General features: G+C 42.2%; 1 protein-coding gene across 1 annotated transcript in view; it reads right to left on the bottom strand.

Annotated features, from left to right (window-relative positions):
• Plcxd2 (phosphatidylinositol-specific phospholipase C, X domain containing 2) overlaps positions 1-19,637 on the bottom strand; it is a 51,153-nt gene that overhangs the window by 12,196 nt on the left and 19,320 nt on the right. Inside the window, exons 2-3 of the mRNA NM_001134480.1 lie at positions 8,780-9,240; positions 653-894 (exon numbers count right to left, since the gene is read on the bottom strand). Coding sequence (NP_001127952.1) covers positions 653-894; positions 8,780-9,240 — 703 coding nt within the window. The remainder of the gene's footprint in view (positions 1-652; positions 895-8,779; positions 9,241-19,637) is intronic.

Genomic DNA, 19,637 nt, shown 5'->3' on the forward strand with positions numbered 1-19,637 from the left:
GAGGCCAGAAGACAACCATGGCTCTCATTCTTTAGATATAATCCATTTGGTTTTAGAGAGTCTCTTGCTGGCCTGGAACTTGCCAATTAAGTTAGGTTTGTCAGACAGTTAGCCTCAGGCACCCAGCTGTCTCTACTTCTCTACTTGTTGGTTTCTGGGATCACGTGGGCTCACTGTGCTCTGAATTGTTTTTGCAAGGGTTCTAGAAATCAGATCTTCATGCTTGTAAGAGAAGTTTACTAATGGAGCTATCTCCACAGCCTAAGGGGGGGGGAGAGGGAGAGAGAGGGGGTGAGAGGAAGAGGAGGAGGAGGAAGAAGAAGAAGAGGAGGAGGAGGAGAAAAAGAAGAGGAGGAGGGAGAGGAGGGAGGAGGAGAGGGAGAGGGGGAGAGGGAGAGGGAGTTTGTATGTGTGAAACTTCTTCTGGGGGATAGCACTAAGTATGTAAGCCTGTAAGTCCAGTATCAGGGAAGCAAAGACAGGAAGATTGTGAGTTCAAGGCCAGTCGAAACTGTACAAAAATGTCAACTAATCAACCAATCAACTCAACCACCCAACCAATCAACCAAACCAAACCAAACAATCAACCAGCTACCACCACCAATGAAACAATAAGACAAACCCTACCCGTGGGGTAGGAGCCACCTCTTACCTGTGAACTAGTGTGTTCTTGAGGCCCCCCACCAGGCCTCGAGCAATAGTCTTCACTCTTGGCGTGAGGATGGCCTGGGAGACATGGAAGGCCCCACGTGGAGCTCGCTCACTCAGGGTGGTCTCCAAGAAGAGGATCAGTTTCTGCACACTCGTGGTGTTTGCCCAGGGTGCCGGAATCTTCTTCCCTGGCCACAGGAATGGGTATTGCTTGTAGAAGGGACAGTGGTAGAAAATGAGAACCTAAAATGTTCAGAGCAGAAAAAGGACAGAAGCATTTAAAAGCTGAGTAGTTGAACAGTGAGAGAGAGAGGTGGACAAACATGCTCAGAAGTAGCAGAATTGTTCACAAAAACTGGGAGGTGTGTGTGTGTGTGTGTGTGTGTGTGTGTGTCGGGGAGCCTTATCTCTGTGCAAGGTTTTACATGGCTAAACGACAGATTAGAACTTCATGACTGTGGAACGTAAGAAGGTTGGAGTCTACAGTCAAACTATCTTAGGCTAGCCTTGCTCCTTTCAATAGCCATTCATTGTTCACACCTGTGCCTGACCTGACATCCTTTTAACTATCAGGTTAAAGCCTTTGTCATGTATTCAGAGCAGATCACCAGCTTCCAAGAACAGAAATGTCCATAGGCTGCATCCTAAACCTGTAATGACTTCTCTTGCTATACCCTGCCTACTTGTGGTCTCTACTAATGTTAAGAAATGTCTTGTCTTAGGGCTTTCTTTAGTTTCTTGGCTAATCAAATACATAAGTTGTTCCAGGCAACCTGAGTCTCTGTTCCCATCCCATTCCTATTTGGCTCAATAACAAACTATTTCTTATTCTCTTTGAGGTGAGAACTGTGTTTTGCCTAGATAATGTTTTTTTTTATCACATGTATTTATTTATTTATTTATTTATTTATTTAGTACAATGGCAGAGAGATGCAGTGGTACACAAACTGTTGCAGAACATGCGTAGTAGTCAGAACACAGCTTTTGGGGAGTTAGTTCTCACCTTCAAGCAAATGGGACCTAGGTTATGGTAGTGTGCCTTACCCACTGAGCCACCTCCTTGGCCCTATATATTATTTTTAAAAAGTAAAGAAACAAAGAGTTACTGAGAACTTGCTGTCTCACTCAGAGGGTATTACCTTGTTGGTCATGCACATGATAAGGCCATTGACCAACTTCTCACAGATATTTCTTTAATAAATGCACAAAATGGACAAGATTATAAAGGAAACTGATAAGAAATAAAGGACTATGCCTATTTGGATAACGAACATATTTGTAAGAAATTAATGTAGAAGCCTTATGATAAATACATTAAATGATTTTGATAGGGTCTAATAAGCTCCATTAACTAGGAGTTAGTGAGAAGCATGAACATATTTTAAGGCAATCTGCAGAGAACGTGACCAGGCTACATCCTTGAGGAAACTTGACAGGCAGGGTCAACCCTGCAGAAACAAGATCCTACTGGCAGTGTATATGACTGGTGCTTATTCAAGGTGAGTTGAAGAGATGTAGTTTTTAATTGTGGTTATTTTTTTTTAACCAACCAGACACAGCCTCATTACATTCTGTCCTCACACAGTCCCTGGGAAGTCTCAGAGTATCAGGCTGAATCCAGTCTGGTTCAGAAATCATGTTTCCAGTGCTCATGACATTGACACTTGGAGTAGCCATAGCTCTCGGAGTTTAGATAAACAGTGAGAACTTATTTGAGAGTGAATAGATTTTTCAATTGTATGCACTGACTCTGATGAAAGAGTTACCCATCCCAGGAGAGGGGAGCAATGTGCCACCAGTACCAGGGAAGACCTGGTAAAGGCCACGAGCCTCCAGTGGGGCCAGTAATTCTGAAAATAATTAGCAAGCTATAGCCACAGCATTAATTAGTTTCTGGGAGGCAGCTGGGGGCCAGAGGATTGCTATTCTGGTTGCCCCAGTTCTGAGCTCTGTTGTGTGGTTTTCTAGGAGAGCTGTAGTTTTCCCCTTAGGGGCACGGGTGAACTCTTCCGAGAGGAATGCCTGGCTCACATTTACCATGTGGACTGTAATCTTCTGAGTAACCTTTCAGGCACTCAGGATGGGGGTGGGATTCTATATGTTCATTCCATTTCCAGTGTGTTCAGGTGATGATGAAGGCGCCAGACCTGGTGAATGCCCAGAGGCAGGGGCTGCCAATGGAGTAATGTCTACCCTCCTGGTTCTTAGGGGTTCTGAGTAATGCTGAGCTCTGATGGTGACGGTGGTAAACACAGGCGTTAATGAGGTTAATCACAGGCTCACTGTAAGCAGATTGCTGGGGAGACCCAAAGACTTCCTGCTGGCACTGAAACTGGTTAGGTTGGAAGGGTGAAGCCCGAAAGAGAGCTGCCCTGGGCAGCAAGGTTGGGGAGCTGGGGGTGGGGTGGGCAGGAAGCCCAGCAACCCTGTGACAGGCTTAGCAGGTGGTACCCAAGACACCTGCCTCCAGGCTGTGCGTCCACACACTAGAGGGCAGTACTCAACTTTATTCTGCCTCAGAAAATGTGTAATGAGTACATATCACACGAGAGGCGCTTTCTGTTCTTTCCCCCTTGGTCTTCTTGGAGAGTCTGATCTGAGGGTTATTGGGGAATCTCTGCTTATAAAACACAGGTGTAGAGACTCTCACCCAGCCTGTGTAGAGCATCTCCTTCCCCATCCCCTTGTGCCACTTTGCCCTGAAATATCTCCAGTCCAGTTCAGCAGTTCATGTTCAGTTTTCCTCTTGACACTAAGATGAAAAAAATCCCATTTCTTTTAAGAACAGTCCCTCAGGCGATCTCTTCATACTGTGATGGTTCCTTTACTGGGGTCTCTGGGGTGCCAGCTCATGGTGTGCTCCACTTCTCAATGGATTATAAAACTCCTTTCTTCATACCATGTAGGACACCAGGCTTGATCTTATCTTACGATTGCATACTAATCGTGTTGTTGATTATTACATTATGTTGATATATTATTTCTATTAATTCTTCTTCTTGTTGTTTGCAGGGGCGTGGACATAAGAATATAACTTTCAGGAGTTGGTTCTCAACTTCTACTATGGGTTCGAGGGGTTGAACCAAGATGACCTTAAACTTAAGAGACTTGCCTACTTCTTTCTCCTGAGTCCTGGGACTAAAGATGTGTATCTGTGGTTCCTGTTGTTCTAACTGGGCTGTCTTAGTTGACTTCAGTGGGCGAAAATTGACCTAGTCCTGTAATGACTTGAGATCTCAGTTTGTGTTGGTACCCAAAGGGGACCTCACCCTTCTCAGAGATGAAGGGCAGTGAGGGATGGGGGAGGGGCTGTGTGAGGGTGGGACTGGGAGGTGAGGAGGTGTGTGATATGTATGTATAGGGAATAAATAAATAAATAAATAAAAGGGGGGAGAGTTATGTGCCACCATGGCCTGGTGGGTTATAGATTTCCTACTTTCTCATTTAGATCTCAAATATTTCCAAACTGTAGGCTAAATCCTCCAATTTATTGTACCCTTTAAGCCTTGTCTCTAGGGTATGCATCTATAATCTGTGAGCTGTGATATAATTACATGGTGAGTAAATGAAATGTGACTGGTGGTAGAGTACTTCCTGATACTAAATTCCAGTAATAAAACACTGGGGGAGAGGGTACGAGGGGTTGGGGAGATTTCACGGCAACTCATCACATAATGAATATTCAAAGCCTGATCACAAGTGTGACACTGCCCCAGCATGGGGCAATGACTGGTGGCTCTCCTTGAGTGCTCCTGTTCCAGCTCTTAAAGTGACATTAAGTTGGGGATACTTTCTCTTTTCAATATATCATTCCAGTCTCTTTCCTCCATAACCATAGGACTATCTATAGTGGATAACGCTGCTGCTAAATTAGCCTGTGCATGTGGGTGTGTAAGCATGTGTGTGTATATGAGTGTGTGTGTTGTGTGTATGTGTACTTGTTAGTGAGGGTGTGTTCATATGTGCATGTAGGTGCAGGTGCGCCCCTGTGCACATGTGTGGAGGCTAGCTCGAGGTTGACCTTGGGTATCTTCCCTTCATAGCTTCCCACCTCCTTTTAAGTAGAGGTCAGAGAACAGCACCTGGGTTCAATTCTCTATTTCCTCCCAGTGGGTCCTGAGGCTCGAATTCATGTTGTTGTGGTTGTCACTTGGTTGGCAGCAAGTTCCTTAACTTTCTGGATCCTCTTCTGTTCCCAGAACCATTACTTTTTGAGATACAGTCTCTTGGTGAATCTAAAGTTCTATTTAGCCAGACTGGGTGGCCAATGACTTCCAGGGATCTGCCTGTTTTTTTTTTGTTTTTTTTGTGCAATCTGTCAACCATGCAGAATTTTACCTGTGTACCAAATTACACAATGTTACTGACCTCATATTTAACCTTACCTTACCCCCTCATTCAAATGCCGTCCCCTTTTCTCAATGGGAACAATGAGGCCTGTTGAAAATAAAGTATCCCCAACTAATGTCTCTTTAACAGCTGACACAGGAGCACTCAAGGAGAGCCATGAGTCAATGGCCCCATGCTGGAACAGTGTCACACTTATGATCAGTCTTTGAATATTCTTAGTGAAATGAAAGTGTTTTTATTTCAGAACACAGGAAGGCAGTTGTGACAGTCATCAAGGCCTATGGGAATACTAGAGAGAAACTAGCCAATGAGGGAACCCTGACGCACACTCTCACTCACAGGGCTTTCTTGGCAAGCTGCTGCAGTATCTCCATTCCTCAATTTTCCCATCTGCAAAGTGGGGGGAGGGGGCAATATCAAATGCCTATCTCCTAGTGTTGTTGAGAAGATCAAACAGTTCATCTGATTCTGGTGGCTTAGTAAAACTGAGTTGGCATTTAAAGAGTTCCAGGCAAGCCTGGGCTATAATAAAGCATGACCCCCACAACAAATAACTAAGTAGATTAAACTAAATTAGACCTGTGAGTCTGACCAGTATTATACTTAGGTGTGGGAGAAGAGATGTGATACATACTTGAGAAAATATCACTTATACTTGGTACTCAACAAATATTTTAAGATAAATAACTGAGCTCCTTTTAAACATGAAGTTCCTCCTAGAGTTAAATGTTTGTTTTTAATTTTTTATTATTTATTTATTTGTTTGTGTGTGTGTGTGTGTGTGTGTGTGTGCATATGCATGCACACCTATGAGTGTAAGTACGTATGTGTGTGTGTGTGTGTGTGTGTGTGTGTGTGCATATGCATGCACACCTATGAGTGTAAGTACATGTGAGCCTTGAATGCACACTGAGGCCAGATGAGAACACCAGCGTCCACTATTTCTCTTCATCTATTCATTTGAGGCAGTCTCTCTCTGAACTCGAGGCTCACAATTTCTTCGCTAATCTGGAAGTGTCCAGTGACCCACCTGTCTACACCCCCACACAGACCTGAAGTTATGGTCACTTGTAGGGGACATTTCACTTGTTTTGTTGATGCTGGGACCAGAACATCTATCATTATCATTGTAAAGCAAGTGCTTTTAACTGCTTAGACACCGCTCTGGTCCCTGAAAATACTACTTTAGTAAGTTTTTCTTAGGGCCAGGGATGTGGAACAGTGGGAGAGCTGTTTGCCTTGCATGTGTAAGGACATTTTTTAAAGACATTTTTCTCAATGTACTTAATGGGGTAGGAACAACTCTGAATAAATGTACCCTTTTTGTTTTTCTTGGATTAAGTTGAAGTCAGAGGCTGTCCTTTCTCAAAGCTCTCATTTGCTACCAGCACGCCTTGGCATTTAAGGCCTGTGTTTTTGCTGAGCATGCGCCTCAGGTTTGGAGGTTTATCCTTACTAGGAGAAGAGCGTGGATAGAGGGCATTAAGCAGACCTTAGATAAGACAGAATAATGATCTACTGAACAATTGGCTTATTTCACAACTTTGCCTTGCGCAGACATCGGCCACCCCATTAAAAGTTAATTTAGATGTCAGATAGACTGCAGGCAAACTTTAAGTATTTGGTAGTGTGGCAGTCTGAATGAGAATGTCCCCCTTAGCTCATCTATTTGAATATTTGGTCCCCGCTTGGTTGGAAAGATTTGGAAAGGATTAGAAAGTGTGGACTTGGTGGAGAAGGTTCGTTACTGAGGGTGGGATTTGAGGTTTCAAAAAGCATGTGCAATTCCTAGTGTTTTCTCTCTCTCTCTCTCTCTCTCTCTCTCTCTCTCTCTCTCTCTCTCTCTCTCTCTCTCTCTCTCTGCCTCACTGTTGAGGATCTGCTTTGTGAGCCCTCTGCTAACTCTTGCCTCTGTGGCTTTGTTCCACCATCATGGACTCTCTGAAACCATAAGCCAAATCAAACACTTTTTTTTTATAAGTTGCTTTGGTCCTGACCTTTTATCATAGCAATAGAAATATAGCAAAGACAGACACTGGCACCGGAAGTGAGGAATTACTGTGGCGAGCCTGACTGTGCTGGGATTTGGAGGAATGGGGAAGAATTTGGGATTTCAGGCTGAGAAAAATGTAGAGCACTAGGAAGAGGGCTTAGTGGGCATTCCTAGTAGATGCTGAGATCAAGATAGACTATAAAGGTCCAGTTCATGGACCAGTCCAGGTCAGAGGGGAATAATATTAACAATGGGGCTAGAGACCATATTTTGGCAAGGAATGCAGCTGCTTTTTGTCCTTGTCCTATGAATTTTCCTAAGGCTAAATCACAGAGTTTTAGACTAATTTCTTTGGCCGAGGAGATTTCAAGAAAACTTTTAATATTGTCCCTATCCTGTGGTAATCACACAGGTCTACATTTGCAATGAGCAAGCAGGACAAAAAGAAATACAAACTGTACATTTTAAAGAGGAAAGGGGGCACCAAATGTAATGGTGGTGCCAAGATTTGTTCTGAAAGACTTGAGAAGATTAAAGAGAAACTTGGTCTTAAATAGAATAAAGGGAGGAGTGGCCTCAGGGCAAGACTCCACCCAGATAAGCTTTCAAGTTCTAAAATGGAATCTCCTGCTTGAAACAAGCAAGAACAAATCAAAGCTTCTTCGACAAGTGTGATTTCTGGGTGCCAAGCTGGTAGTCACACTTGGCAGTCTCATTCATGTTGTTTGGACTTTAAGCCACGAAGGCTATGGGAATGGAGGGTTATGGAATCTTTCTCCATAGTTAAGGGGAGAAACTGAAGCCAGGCTCAAGGCTCCAAGAGACCACTGCATGAAGCTGTGAAAGTTAACCCAAGAGTGTGTTGAAGAAGTTAGAGGTGGCAGAGTCATGAGATTTCTGACAAAGCGAGCTACATATAAGCAGTGGAACAAGCTCAAGAAAGAAGTATTTTGTAGACAGGACAAAACCATGGAAGTCCTTTGACACTAATCATGAAGGAAAAGGATTTGGAGTTTGCTCTTCTGGGTTTCAGTCTGGCTTTGGTCTAGCATTTCTTCACCATGTCCTCTTTCTTCCCTTTAAAAATGGTAATGTATATTCTGTACCATTGCATGTTGAACGTATGTCATTTGCTTTGGGCTTTTGTTTTTATATGGGTTACAGCTAAGAGACTGCCTTGAGTCTCAGATGAGACTTCAGACTTTTAAACAGGTTTGAGACTGTGAAAGACTATAGGACCTTTTGAATTTGGGTCAAATGGACTTTGCATTATGATATGTCTACAATCTATGAAGTCCAGGGAAGTTGAATGCAGCCCATGGAGGCTTATATATTTGAGTTTTAGGTCCAAGATGGTAGAAGTGTTTGATGGATTAAGGTTTCAAAAGACTTGTAACATTCGGAGTGCTGTCTCTGTCTCTGTCTCTGTCTCTGATGAATGCTCATCGAGATGGGAGCCCTTAGCTCTTCTATTCCTTTGCTCTGCCATCACTGACTCTAACCCTTTGAAATCATAAGCCAAATCCAATGCTTTCTTTCATCAGTTGCCTTAGTCATGATGTTTTAGCACAGCAACAGAAAAATAGCTAAGACATCAAGCATTAAGCCCAGTCCCACCAGGACGGTTAAATCTCAGAGTCTAGGTACTCTACTGCACATGCTCAGTACTTCAAGCAATCTACTTGTTCAGCTCCCATGCCTTGGGTTGTTATGTCACAGCTGTCAACCTAGGAAAGCCAAGAGTTGAGTTCTTGCTCTCGGAAGTGCATCCCTCCTTCCTCTTACCTGGTACTTTTTCTCCCACAGACTCCGCAGTGTCATGCTTTCCACGCTGCAGGCTGGGCACAGCTTGTTCCCAAAGGCCTCCTGGATCCGCAGAACCAGGCATTTGTGGTGGCTCTCATCCATGGCATAGAAGTGGTTGAAATCCAGGAAGATGATCTCTTGAGGGTGCTGAGTGAGGAAGGCATCAATCTCCATCAACCCATCCCAAACCTTGATGCCAAAGAGCCCGTGGATGAAGTAGATCTCCTGGTCAGTGTCTCCAGGCTTGGAAGACACCCGTAGGTCAAAGTAGCGGATCCCAGCCTCCAGCTGCTCCCTGAAGGTCAGGTTCTGAGTTACAGACCATTTCTTCATTAACTTTTTCACCAAGGAGATCCGGGCAAGGCGTATGACAGCTTGGGTTTGGTCAGGCCCCACTGGGGACTTTTCATCTACCCAGTAGCTGAATGAATCATGGGAGCCTGGATAAAGCAATAAAGGATGAGACAATAATCCAACTGATGCGACAACAACGATGAGAAACAAGAGCACAAATACATTATATGTAAGTACTTGCAAAAATGTTCTAGCTTGCTGGGAATGGAATAAACACAAATAACAGTAATGTGGTCTTATTAGCGGCTCTTTAAGCCTAGGGTAATACTATAATTCTCACATATTGCTAGTATAAGGTAAATTACTAACTTTTTGCAAAGCTATTTAGAAATATGCTCAGAAATCAGAGCTTTAAAATATTCATAGCACTTTGATCTAGTAATTTCATTTCAGGGAAGCTATTCTGGAGGAAATAAACTCAAACCTTTGGAAAAAAAAAAAAAAACAAAGATGGCTGCCAGAGACTATCGCAACAAAGGCAAAGCAGAGGAGGCTTAGGCCCCTCTCACAGGGTGTTCATCTGTGTTCCTCAGTCCAGTGAAATGTGAAATCATATAGGGACGCTTGTGCGGACCTCAGAAGTGCTGGGGCAGAAATCTCAGTAAAGAATAAAAAGACGTATCTGGTTCCTTTATAAGAAAAGCCTGGGAAGACTAGGACTAGAAGGAACCCAGTAAAGACTGCATAAATCAACCTGCAGCCACCATTATGTCAAATGGGGAACCGTTCTTATCCAATGTAGTTTCTTCAGTCTTAGCGGGGACACTATAACCAGAAAGAAAATGATAGGGAATAGACAAGACAGCCTTGTCTGCAGATGATATAATTTTGTTCGTAAGATACCCTGAAGGTTCCTCAGAAAAACTTCTTAAACTGATAGTGTTTTATTTAGGAATTCTACTGCTGCAATGAAACACCATGACCCAAAAGCAAAAAGTTGGAGAGGAAAGGGTTTATTCAGCTTATACTTTCACATTGCTGTTTATCACTAAAGGAAGTCAGGACTGGAACTCAAACAGGGCAAGAACCTAGAGGCAGGAGCTGATGCAGAGGCCATGGAGGGGTGCAGCTTACTGACTTGCTCCCCCTCGCTTGCTCAGTCAGCTTTCTTGTAGAACTCAGGACCACCACACTAGCCAGGGATGGTACCACCCACAATGGTCTAGGCCCTCCCCTATCACTCGTTAACTATGAAAATGCCTTACAGCCACATTTTCTGGAGATGTTTTCTCAACTAGGGCTCCTTCCTTTCAGATAACTCTAGTTTATGTGTCAAGCTGACATAAGACCAGTCAGCACAGACAGTGATATTTTCCCCCAGCAGAGTGGCAGGATACAATATTAACAGACAATATTAATACGAATAGCAAACATCCAGGGAGAGAAATAGGAAAACAATACTATTTATAGTAGCCTCAAAGCAAGCAAGCAAATTTTCTTGTGATAAACCTGAAGAAGGAAGTAAAGGATCTAATAGTAAAAAATTGCAAACATTGAAACATTGAGGAAAATGCTGGAAAACAGAATGACCTTTTATGCCCATGGATTGTCAGAATAATGAAAGGGCGGACAGTTTTCAAAAGGTGAATACAAATGGCCAGTAAACATAAAATATGTATAAGCTCACTAGCCATCAGAGAAATGCAAATTAAAAATACATCGCAATTTCTTCTCATTCTATTCTGAATGACAGCCATTAAGAAAACAACAACAAATGCTGGTAAGTATGTAGACATAATGGAACCTTTATGTACCAATGACAGAAATGTGTGGTATAGTCATGATGGAAATCAGCAAGAGTTTTCTAAAAATAATGCAAAACCCACATGCCCCAACTACATCACTTCTGGGTATTTACTGAAAGTCCCTAAGTCAACACATCACAGAAACACTTGCCCAGCATCCATTGCAGTGCAATACAGAACGACCATCATGGAGCCAGTCTAGGTACCCAACAGGGGAGGGATGGTTAAAGAACATGTGGTATATATCCACAACAGAACTCTTTCAACCACAAAGAAGAATTAATTTATGTCAGCTTCAGGAACACACAAGCCTCACTAGAGAAAGTCACATTAAGGGAATTTTGGCAGCCTCTAAAACACAACCAGCATATTCTCTCTCATTTGTGATTCCTAGATCTTAATTCAACACGTAAAATCACATATGCTCACATGACATTGAATCAGAAGCACAAGCCAATCAGGGAACAGAGGAGACTAATGTGGGAGAGGGGTGAGAGAGGGGTAAAAGGAGGCTCAATGTACAATACACACTGGTATGAAAATGGCTGAGTGTCACATAGTACCATGAGCAATGAATACACAATGGAATTTAACAAAACAGAAAGTCCTTGTATACTTCTCAAATATACAGTGCATTATAGTTTCCTATAATCAGCTCAAATATTTTGGTGGAACTAATAAAATAGACTTCTCCTTCCTATTTGTTCAAAATATAGTAAATAAAACATAAATGAATATATCTATAAGTAATATGTGAATACATTTGACTATACAATGATATAAAAAAGGAAGGTTTATTGAATCTCATGCTAACTTATGTATAACTGGAACCATAATTTTGATTCTCTATAATCTGGTTTTTCTTAAACACTTATCTTATTTTTTCTTAATTTCAAAATAAAATAGCCCTACCAATTGTACTCACTAGCCTTGTCCTGTGTCTAACCAGAAGGCACCAGGACTAGGTACAGAACAAAGCATCCACAATGACACAGCAAACTCACTTCTCCACTTTATGCTTAATATCGATACAAGTAAAGAAGTAAATGTATATACTACTTTACTCTCATACAAATCTGAGACAGGAAAAATGCCTTGACTTGACCCACATTAGCATGGTATCCTTCGTGAACTCATGGAGACATGTTCTGAAGCTGTCATTCCAACCCTGTGCCTTACAGCAGAAAGGGGAAATGCCCTCCTAGACACTGAGGAGATGATGATGGTGATGGTGATGGTGATGATGATGTGTGTGTATGTGGTGTGTGTGTGTGTGTGTGTGTGTGTGTGTGTGTGATCACCAAGGTTCCAAAGTTTAGGATGGGGACGTTTCCAACTGTATTAGAAAATGCTTAGGGGCAAATGACCAATTGACTCTCACTGTGTTACTGCTTTCCATCCTGGGTCAGCTGCCATATTTGGTTCTTGTGGTGCAGGCGAACTTGGCTGGTGTTCATACTGGCTCTATGGTTAGGGACAATACAGATGTGGCTACATTCTGGGTAAAGAATCTGTATTTTAGATGAATAAAGAGTCTTGGTTTTGTTGTTTTTTTTTTTTTTTTAATGAATTTAAAAAATTTTAATTTCTTTGATGTATATTGGAGAGTATGTGGTGTACATATCTGTAGTGTAAGCGCGTGGAGTGTGTGTGTGTGTGTGTGTGTGTGTGTGTGTGTGTGTGTGAGACATCTCTATTTGTTAACAGAGGCCAGAACCTTGATACAGACTCATTGAACCCAGAACCTAGGATGGCACCTATCAAGGCCCAGAAATTCTCTTGCCTCTGGCCTCAGGCCCTTTTTTTGACCTTGATAACTACATTATACATATAAGTATACTTGTACACATACATATTCATATGAAATATATATATAACAAAGTTATATGAAATGGTTTGTCATACTATTTCCTTCTTCTCAGAATAAATCATTCTATATTGACTTGGCTATCCCTGCATCTCAGGAAAGTGAGCAAAAGAAGGACCAGTTACAAAAGATGCTTTACTTTTATGTAGCTTCCAGAGCTTGGAAGGGATTTAGTTAAATATTAAGAACCAGTATATTTATTAATCTTTAGGTGAACTGAATTTCACAAGCGAGAAAATTACCAGCATATTTCAGGTAAAAGAAAAGCTATTACCGATAGAAATGTGGGGCGCGTCCCCCTGGACCTTCTGCATTGGATCCTGTTGCTAATGAGGCTCACTGGCTCCTGCTTAATGTTCTGCTTCTTTTGGCTGCCCAGAAACAGGGAATTTTTATACCTCCTTATTGAGAGATTTATTACAAATACCTTACATATCATGGTGAACAGCCAGTTCTCTCTTCCTTCTAAATTGCATTAATGAGCCAGCTGTTGGGGACACAGTATGTAACAGTGCAAGGCATACACTCTACTTAATTCTTGCCTGGGCACCAGGGAATAGCTGTTAGCCAAGCATGGAGGAGAGACAAATCTCTGGAGTGTGCTTGCTGGTACTGAGCCCAGTTTCAGATCCACTGGGAAATGTGCTAACAATCTCTGATGCTTTGCTCAGTCTGAGAACTGTGCAGAAATGTGACAGCCATGGGACCCCAGGGGCCATTTCTGATTGCACAGGACACACACCATTCCCAGTCCACTCTACTGAAGAAAGGAGAGCCCATGCCACAGGAGCGATTGTGCACTGAGTTCTTGAGAAGGATCAATTTCACCCTGAGTCTTCCTTTTAATTCCCACCTCGTCCTTCCTATAACCCTGTGCACCACTGTTGCCTGCAGGATGGGATATTGGTGGAGGCTGCTTAATGCATCACAGGGTTGTCTTCTAGGTCCACAGAATCAAAATCCCCAGTAATAGGTTTTCTCAATACTTTGCCCTTTCTGCTTATTTTTCCCCTAGAAAAGGTTTGTTAACATAGAATCAATAAAATAACAGTCAAGTCAATATAAAGTTTTGGTAACTGGTTGATAGGGAGAAAAGACTTTAAATCCAGTCTCGTTAATTATTAACTATTGACAGAAGTTCAAGGGCTCTTTGCTGGAGATAACAAATACTTGCTGGGCGACATCAACATAGACTTTGGAAATAAACAATTCATTGTGTGTTCAGACCATTAGGCAGAGTCCTCCCCAGGAAGCTGGAAAGGTAGAACTCTGCCTATGATCCCAGTACTCAGGCAGAGGCAGAGGCAGAGGCAGAGGCAGAGGCAGAGGCAGAGGCAGAGGCAGAGGCAGAGGCAGAGGCAGAGGCAGAGGCAGAGGCAGAGGCAGAGGCAGAGGCAGAGGCAGAGGCAGAGGCAGAGGCAGAGGCAGAGGCAGAGGCAGAGGCAGAGGCAGAGGCAGAGGCAGAGGCAGAGGCAGAGGCAGAGGCAGAGGCAGAGGCAGAGGCAGAGGCAGGAGGGTTGCCATGAATTTCAGGCTACCTGGACTACATAATGAATAGCAAGAAAATTGAACATGTGAGTCCCTCCTTCATGGTCTATTCCACCCAGGACTAATTTTAGCCCTTAGAAAGGTGAGGGTGGAGCTGAAGAGATGACTCAGCTGTAAAAACTCTTTCTGCTGTTGCAGACAATCAGAATTCAATTCATCGCACCCAATATGGTGGCTCCCTACCACCTGTAACTCTAGTTCTAAGGGATCTAACAACTTCTCCTGACCTGTGTGTTCCTGTACACATACAGTGTACATACTCATAAAAGCTCACAGACATATACCCAAATAACATCAAAAAAGACATTTTTTAAAAGGTGAGGATTTTTTTCTAAGTACTAGCAACCTAGATGTTGGCAATCTCTTTATTTTTATAGTTATATTTATTTCTTCCTGTTTTTCATACCATCAATAGCCACTTACCTTTCTTTTCCTCAGGAGGCCTTGCTTTCCCTAATGTGCCTCCTAGGGATGACTGGATAGGTTGCCTCAGATTAATTAGGGCCTTTTGTATGTGCACTCAGTTATGTTAGAGTTCTGAACAAAGACACAAGGGTAGCTGAGTCACAAGGGAAGAGAGACTGGAATGGGAAACGATTAATAGTGTCTTGGTTCAGAGTTATGGTAACTCCCTCTTGGACAGCATTGCTGGACAGAGTCATGTAAGAGGCCAGGGACAAAGAAAAACAAAACAAAACAAAAACCAAAAAAAAAAAAAAAAAAAAAAAAAAAAAACCAACAAGATGGCCTTGTGAGTTCCAGGAACAGCCAGTTTGTTCTTTTTCTGAAACACAAATTGCCCAACATGGGTGCTTCTTCTGATCTTTTCTTGGGGATGTGAGAGCTCAAGGTTTAGTTATTACCTGGTTTTCATTATTACCACATTGTCATTACCCAGATCTCACAAACTGGAGTAGTAGCCTTTTTCCAAGCACAATTAAAAAGAATTTAAAGCAGATTTCCTAGGAACCTGGCTTCTAAATAACACAAGAAGAATTCAGACAACATAGTCAGCCATGGCACATGCCATTATACTACGGTGACATTTCAGAATAAAGTGGCATTCCTCGTAGCCACAGAAGCATGAATAGAGGAAGAGGAAGCTGGAAGCTATGAGGATGGTGAACTTCTTCATCATGCCTGGGTCATGACCAGGGAGCTAGGGATGGTGATGCCCACATCAAGGAACCCTTGAACCCACATATTTAGGAAACTTTCTGTCCCAACTCTGTCTTTGGGAGTCAACTCTGAAGCTCAAAAGTCCCTCCAAGTGGCTCACTGGTCCTGCCTTCCCTGGCCTGATTTTTCATTGTTCTTGGGCATGGTCCCTAGAGGCAGCTATAATAAAACTGGTTCACAGAGGGGGTAGGAACCTCCACAAAAACAACAAAACAAAATAACAGCGGTTTAAAACCCCTCCTACTCTATGTTTTAAACACAGCTATATGCATGGCATACAAACAGATTTACAGTGATTTTTATTTTTAATTTCAAAAAGACTTTCCTTAATTTATCTGTGTTTCTGTGAGTGTGTATCATGTGTGGGCACCATTCAGGGAGACCAGAACACAGGACATCATTGGATTCCCTGGGGCTGGAGTTACAGGAGGTTGTGAGCTGCCCATCATGAGTGCTAGGAATTGAACTCTGGTCTTCTGCAAGAGCAGTATAAGCCCTTAACCACTGAGCAATCTCTAGATCTTTACTACTGAAATGTATTTGTTTAGAGCAGTGCAGAAATGTTTAAAAGGACTCATTGTGGGAACATTATTGTGAGTAAAATGCTGAGGGATGCTATTCATGACTGCATCCCTGGTTTGTCTGGATGGTACTTTGACAGCCTTATTCCTCATGAACATCTTTCTTACCCCCTTCAGAAATGCTTTTTCACTTGTCATCCATCAGATGACCCTATAGAGAAAATGTTCTTCCCATCTCCTGCCCCAGAACAATATTACAGGACTATTCAACTCTCTCGTCTCCAGTTTTCTTTCAAGTATCCCCAAACATTTTTCCCAGGAATAAGTCATTCATTTCTATGTCTATTCAATACCAAAGGACCCAAACTAGCAATTTTCAAAAGATGTCAATTTAGGACATTTTTACAAGTGATGAAGACTGGTTTGGGAAACAGCCAAAGTGCTGAGTGAAATGGAGAGTTCCCATGTGGCTAAGAGTACAAGATCTGGTACCATGCGACATGAGTTCATAATCCTAGATCTAGTGCTTACGTGCCATGTGACAGAAATACTGGGCCTTAGTTTCCTCATCTGTGAAATGGGAATGACACTAGCCACACACTAGTTTGTTGTAAAGACTAAGTGAGCACATGGTGGCATCGCTGGCAACAGAACAAGATCAGACTCATTATTACTTATTATTTATTGCTTCCCATCTGCCAATTATATCCAAAAAAACAAGAATTGAAATCTCAGCAAGTATTTATAGTTGGGGAACTACCAAGCTACTAAATGGCTAACATTTAAAGTTTGGAGGGAGGAAGTCAAGTTTAAGTGATACATTTTTTATTACATATAAAATTTAGCATCAAATATAATCACTTTGGAAGACAGCCAACTTTCTCCTGGAGATGGTGGTGCATAAAATGTCACTGAATGTCACATTTTTTTCTAAATTAATGTAGAATATACAAATTATATCTCCTGAGAAAATTAATAAGATTTGAGCCACAGGGTAACTTATCCTGTCCCAAACCAACAATATTAAGAAGACATTAAAAGTTCCCAAACACAGAAAACCAAAACCCTTGCTCATACTTTCTCTTAGTTAAGCTATGTTAGCCACATGATGATCAGTGTCACTCTGGGTAGCAATAAAGGCAAATAGGGGCTTTGTGATGCTCTGTGGAAAGAGCAAGAGATGAAGCAGTGGCATACTGTGCAGAGACAAACCAATAGAATCTAAGCCAGAGAATGACAAGTGATTCGCTCCCATTTCCTAAAGAAGAGATAGAAAATAGAAGATTGGCTCTAAGTGAAACTGGGATCTGAAATGGCAGGCCCAGATGGATGTTCTAGCACTAAGTTTCAGGGTTGATGGCCTGCTAGCTTGGAGTTCATGCTTGATTTAAACAGAGACTGAAAGAGTGTCCATATAGCATTAAAGAAATCTCAATGGAGGGAGTGATGGACCATGCCTGTGACTGAAGCATCCAGGACCCTGCAGAAGAAAGTTTTCAGAGTTTGAGGCTAATCTAGGTTATTGATAAGTACCACTTTCTAAAATCCAAGTGTGGCTCAATGGTAAAGCACTTACAAGTTTGTGAGTCTGAGCCCCAGAACTGCATGAACTAAGATGGGATTCAGGTCCTCAAATACATTATCTCAAAGTGCTTAATGGCTTACAGTTCTTAGGAAATGCCTCCAAAATTCAAATTTATTAAAATTGAAGTGTTAAAAATATGCTCACTCCTGCTCAAGGTTGGGGATATAGCTAGTCAGTACATCTAAGAGAGTCAGTACAGTTCCACTCCTCCGTTTCTACCAAAATGAAGAATGTTTTGAAAGTAACAATGTGAATGGGTAGCTGATCTTTAATTTGTCTGAAAGTGCACTTGGGTCTCAGTCTGAATCTGTTTGGGGGTCCCTGCCTATCAGAAGCTATACTCTGTGGGGCTGTACCTCGAGGCTGGTTGTATTTGAACTGGGGTCCTAAGGCAGCTGCAGATCTATGTCAGATAGAATGTGGCGCCATAAAGAGGAGACACGGTGGTTAAGTGTAAGAAGAAAGATCCTGTGATCAGGATGGTCTCTTCCAAGGCTCATAAACAAAATTTCCTTTTTTGGTATGCCAGAATTAAAATATTTCTTATATAAAGGCTGGCAGTATGAAACATCACAATCAGCTTATATAGATTGGGGAGGCATCCTAAGAACAAAAGTAATATACACCATAAAGTTACAAAGACAAAATGGGGACTTACAGACAACTGCCAGATACAGCATTTGGCCAATATTATCGAAAAAAAAGAAAAACATCATGAAAATGTGTGGTTCAGTTAACTTGTCCAAGCATGTGACAGAGGATATCACTGTAGCAGCTGAAGGCAGATTTCTGAGCACAGAGAAGGTCCGTCTGAAGCTTCACACTGCCCTGAAGGAGACTGAGGTACTGCAGCTCCATCAGGCTTCTGTGGTCTGGGACCAGAGATGGAGCTGATGAGGAGCTTCCTATAAATAATGACTGCCTCAGCCTCACTCATGGGCTGCCTTTGTTGTCTTGAAAGGTAACACATTGCCAGAAATGGTGGACAAGCCACTGGGGTGAGGGGAGAAGTTTACCAGCTCTGGGAAGCTTTCTACCTGTTCTCCCCAAACAAGTCTCTAAACCTCCCTCCCTCCCTATGATGATGCTACCCAGAGTAAGACTTTAGACCGTGGAAGCCAGGCCGTGTTCCTTTAATGTCCCACCCCAGTTTATATACCACTGAACCACCTCCCTCAATTCTCTGATAGGCAGGAAGACGATACAGAGGAATGGCCAGACCCTTGCATTTGTATTGACATTTAAAGGTCAGGTCTCCTTGTATCATAAATAATAATATTTCCCATCCACACATATTGAAACGGAGAGCAGTGAGGATTATTGGTGGGAGAGGGCACCTTTGAAAGTTCACTGGGCCCAAACAGGAAAAGGCCTTCACTTACTGCAATTCTGATGGATGCTATAGCTGAGAAAGCTTATGTCACACACTGAAAAATAAGGTAAAAGGACAGACCCACCCAACTATTCTTTTCCTCCTGATTTTATTGATTTTAATATGGTTAGCCCCTTAATCAATAGATATTTCTCAAAGAATTTTGGGAACTGATCAATGACAGAAATTGGACTGAGTTTTGAAATATCTTATTTCATAACAGGCCTCTTTTTGTTGTTTTGTTTTGGCTTGTTTCTTTTCCTTTTTGAGGTGATATGAAACTCAAGGTCTTAGGATATGAGGCAAGCTCTACCACTGAGATACATGGCCATCCCTTCAGAATCTTTTTGATTGCTTTAGTGCTAGAGATTAGGTAGATAGAAGCCACTATTTATGGGAAGGACACATAGCCAGCCTCACCTACATCTCCCTGTTTGAAGGAGTAATTTACCTCTGGAAAAAAAATCACATACTCAGCCACATATCTTCTAGAAGCATCTCTTGCTCTTATCCACAGTTCTTGTTGAAAACTTTTATTCAAGAATAGAAAGATCTCACCTCCCCAGTGCTTGAACCTTAGGCTCTGTCACTAACCTGTCATTGGTTCTTAGCAATAGCGGTCTCAGTTTCTAGAGTTCTTCCTACCAATGGCAGGCTTGGATATTG

The sequence above is a fragment of the Mus musculus genome, chromosome 16, assembly GCF_000001635.26.
Source record: "Mus musculus strain C57BL/6J chromosome 16, GRCm38.p6 C57BL/6J".
Classification (NCBI taxonomy): domain Eukaryota; kingdom Metazoa; phylum Chordata; class Mammalia; order Rodentia; family Muridae; genus Mus; species Mus musculus.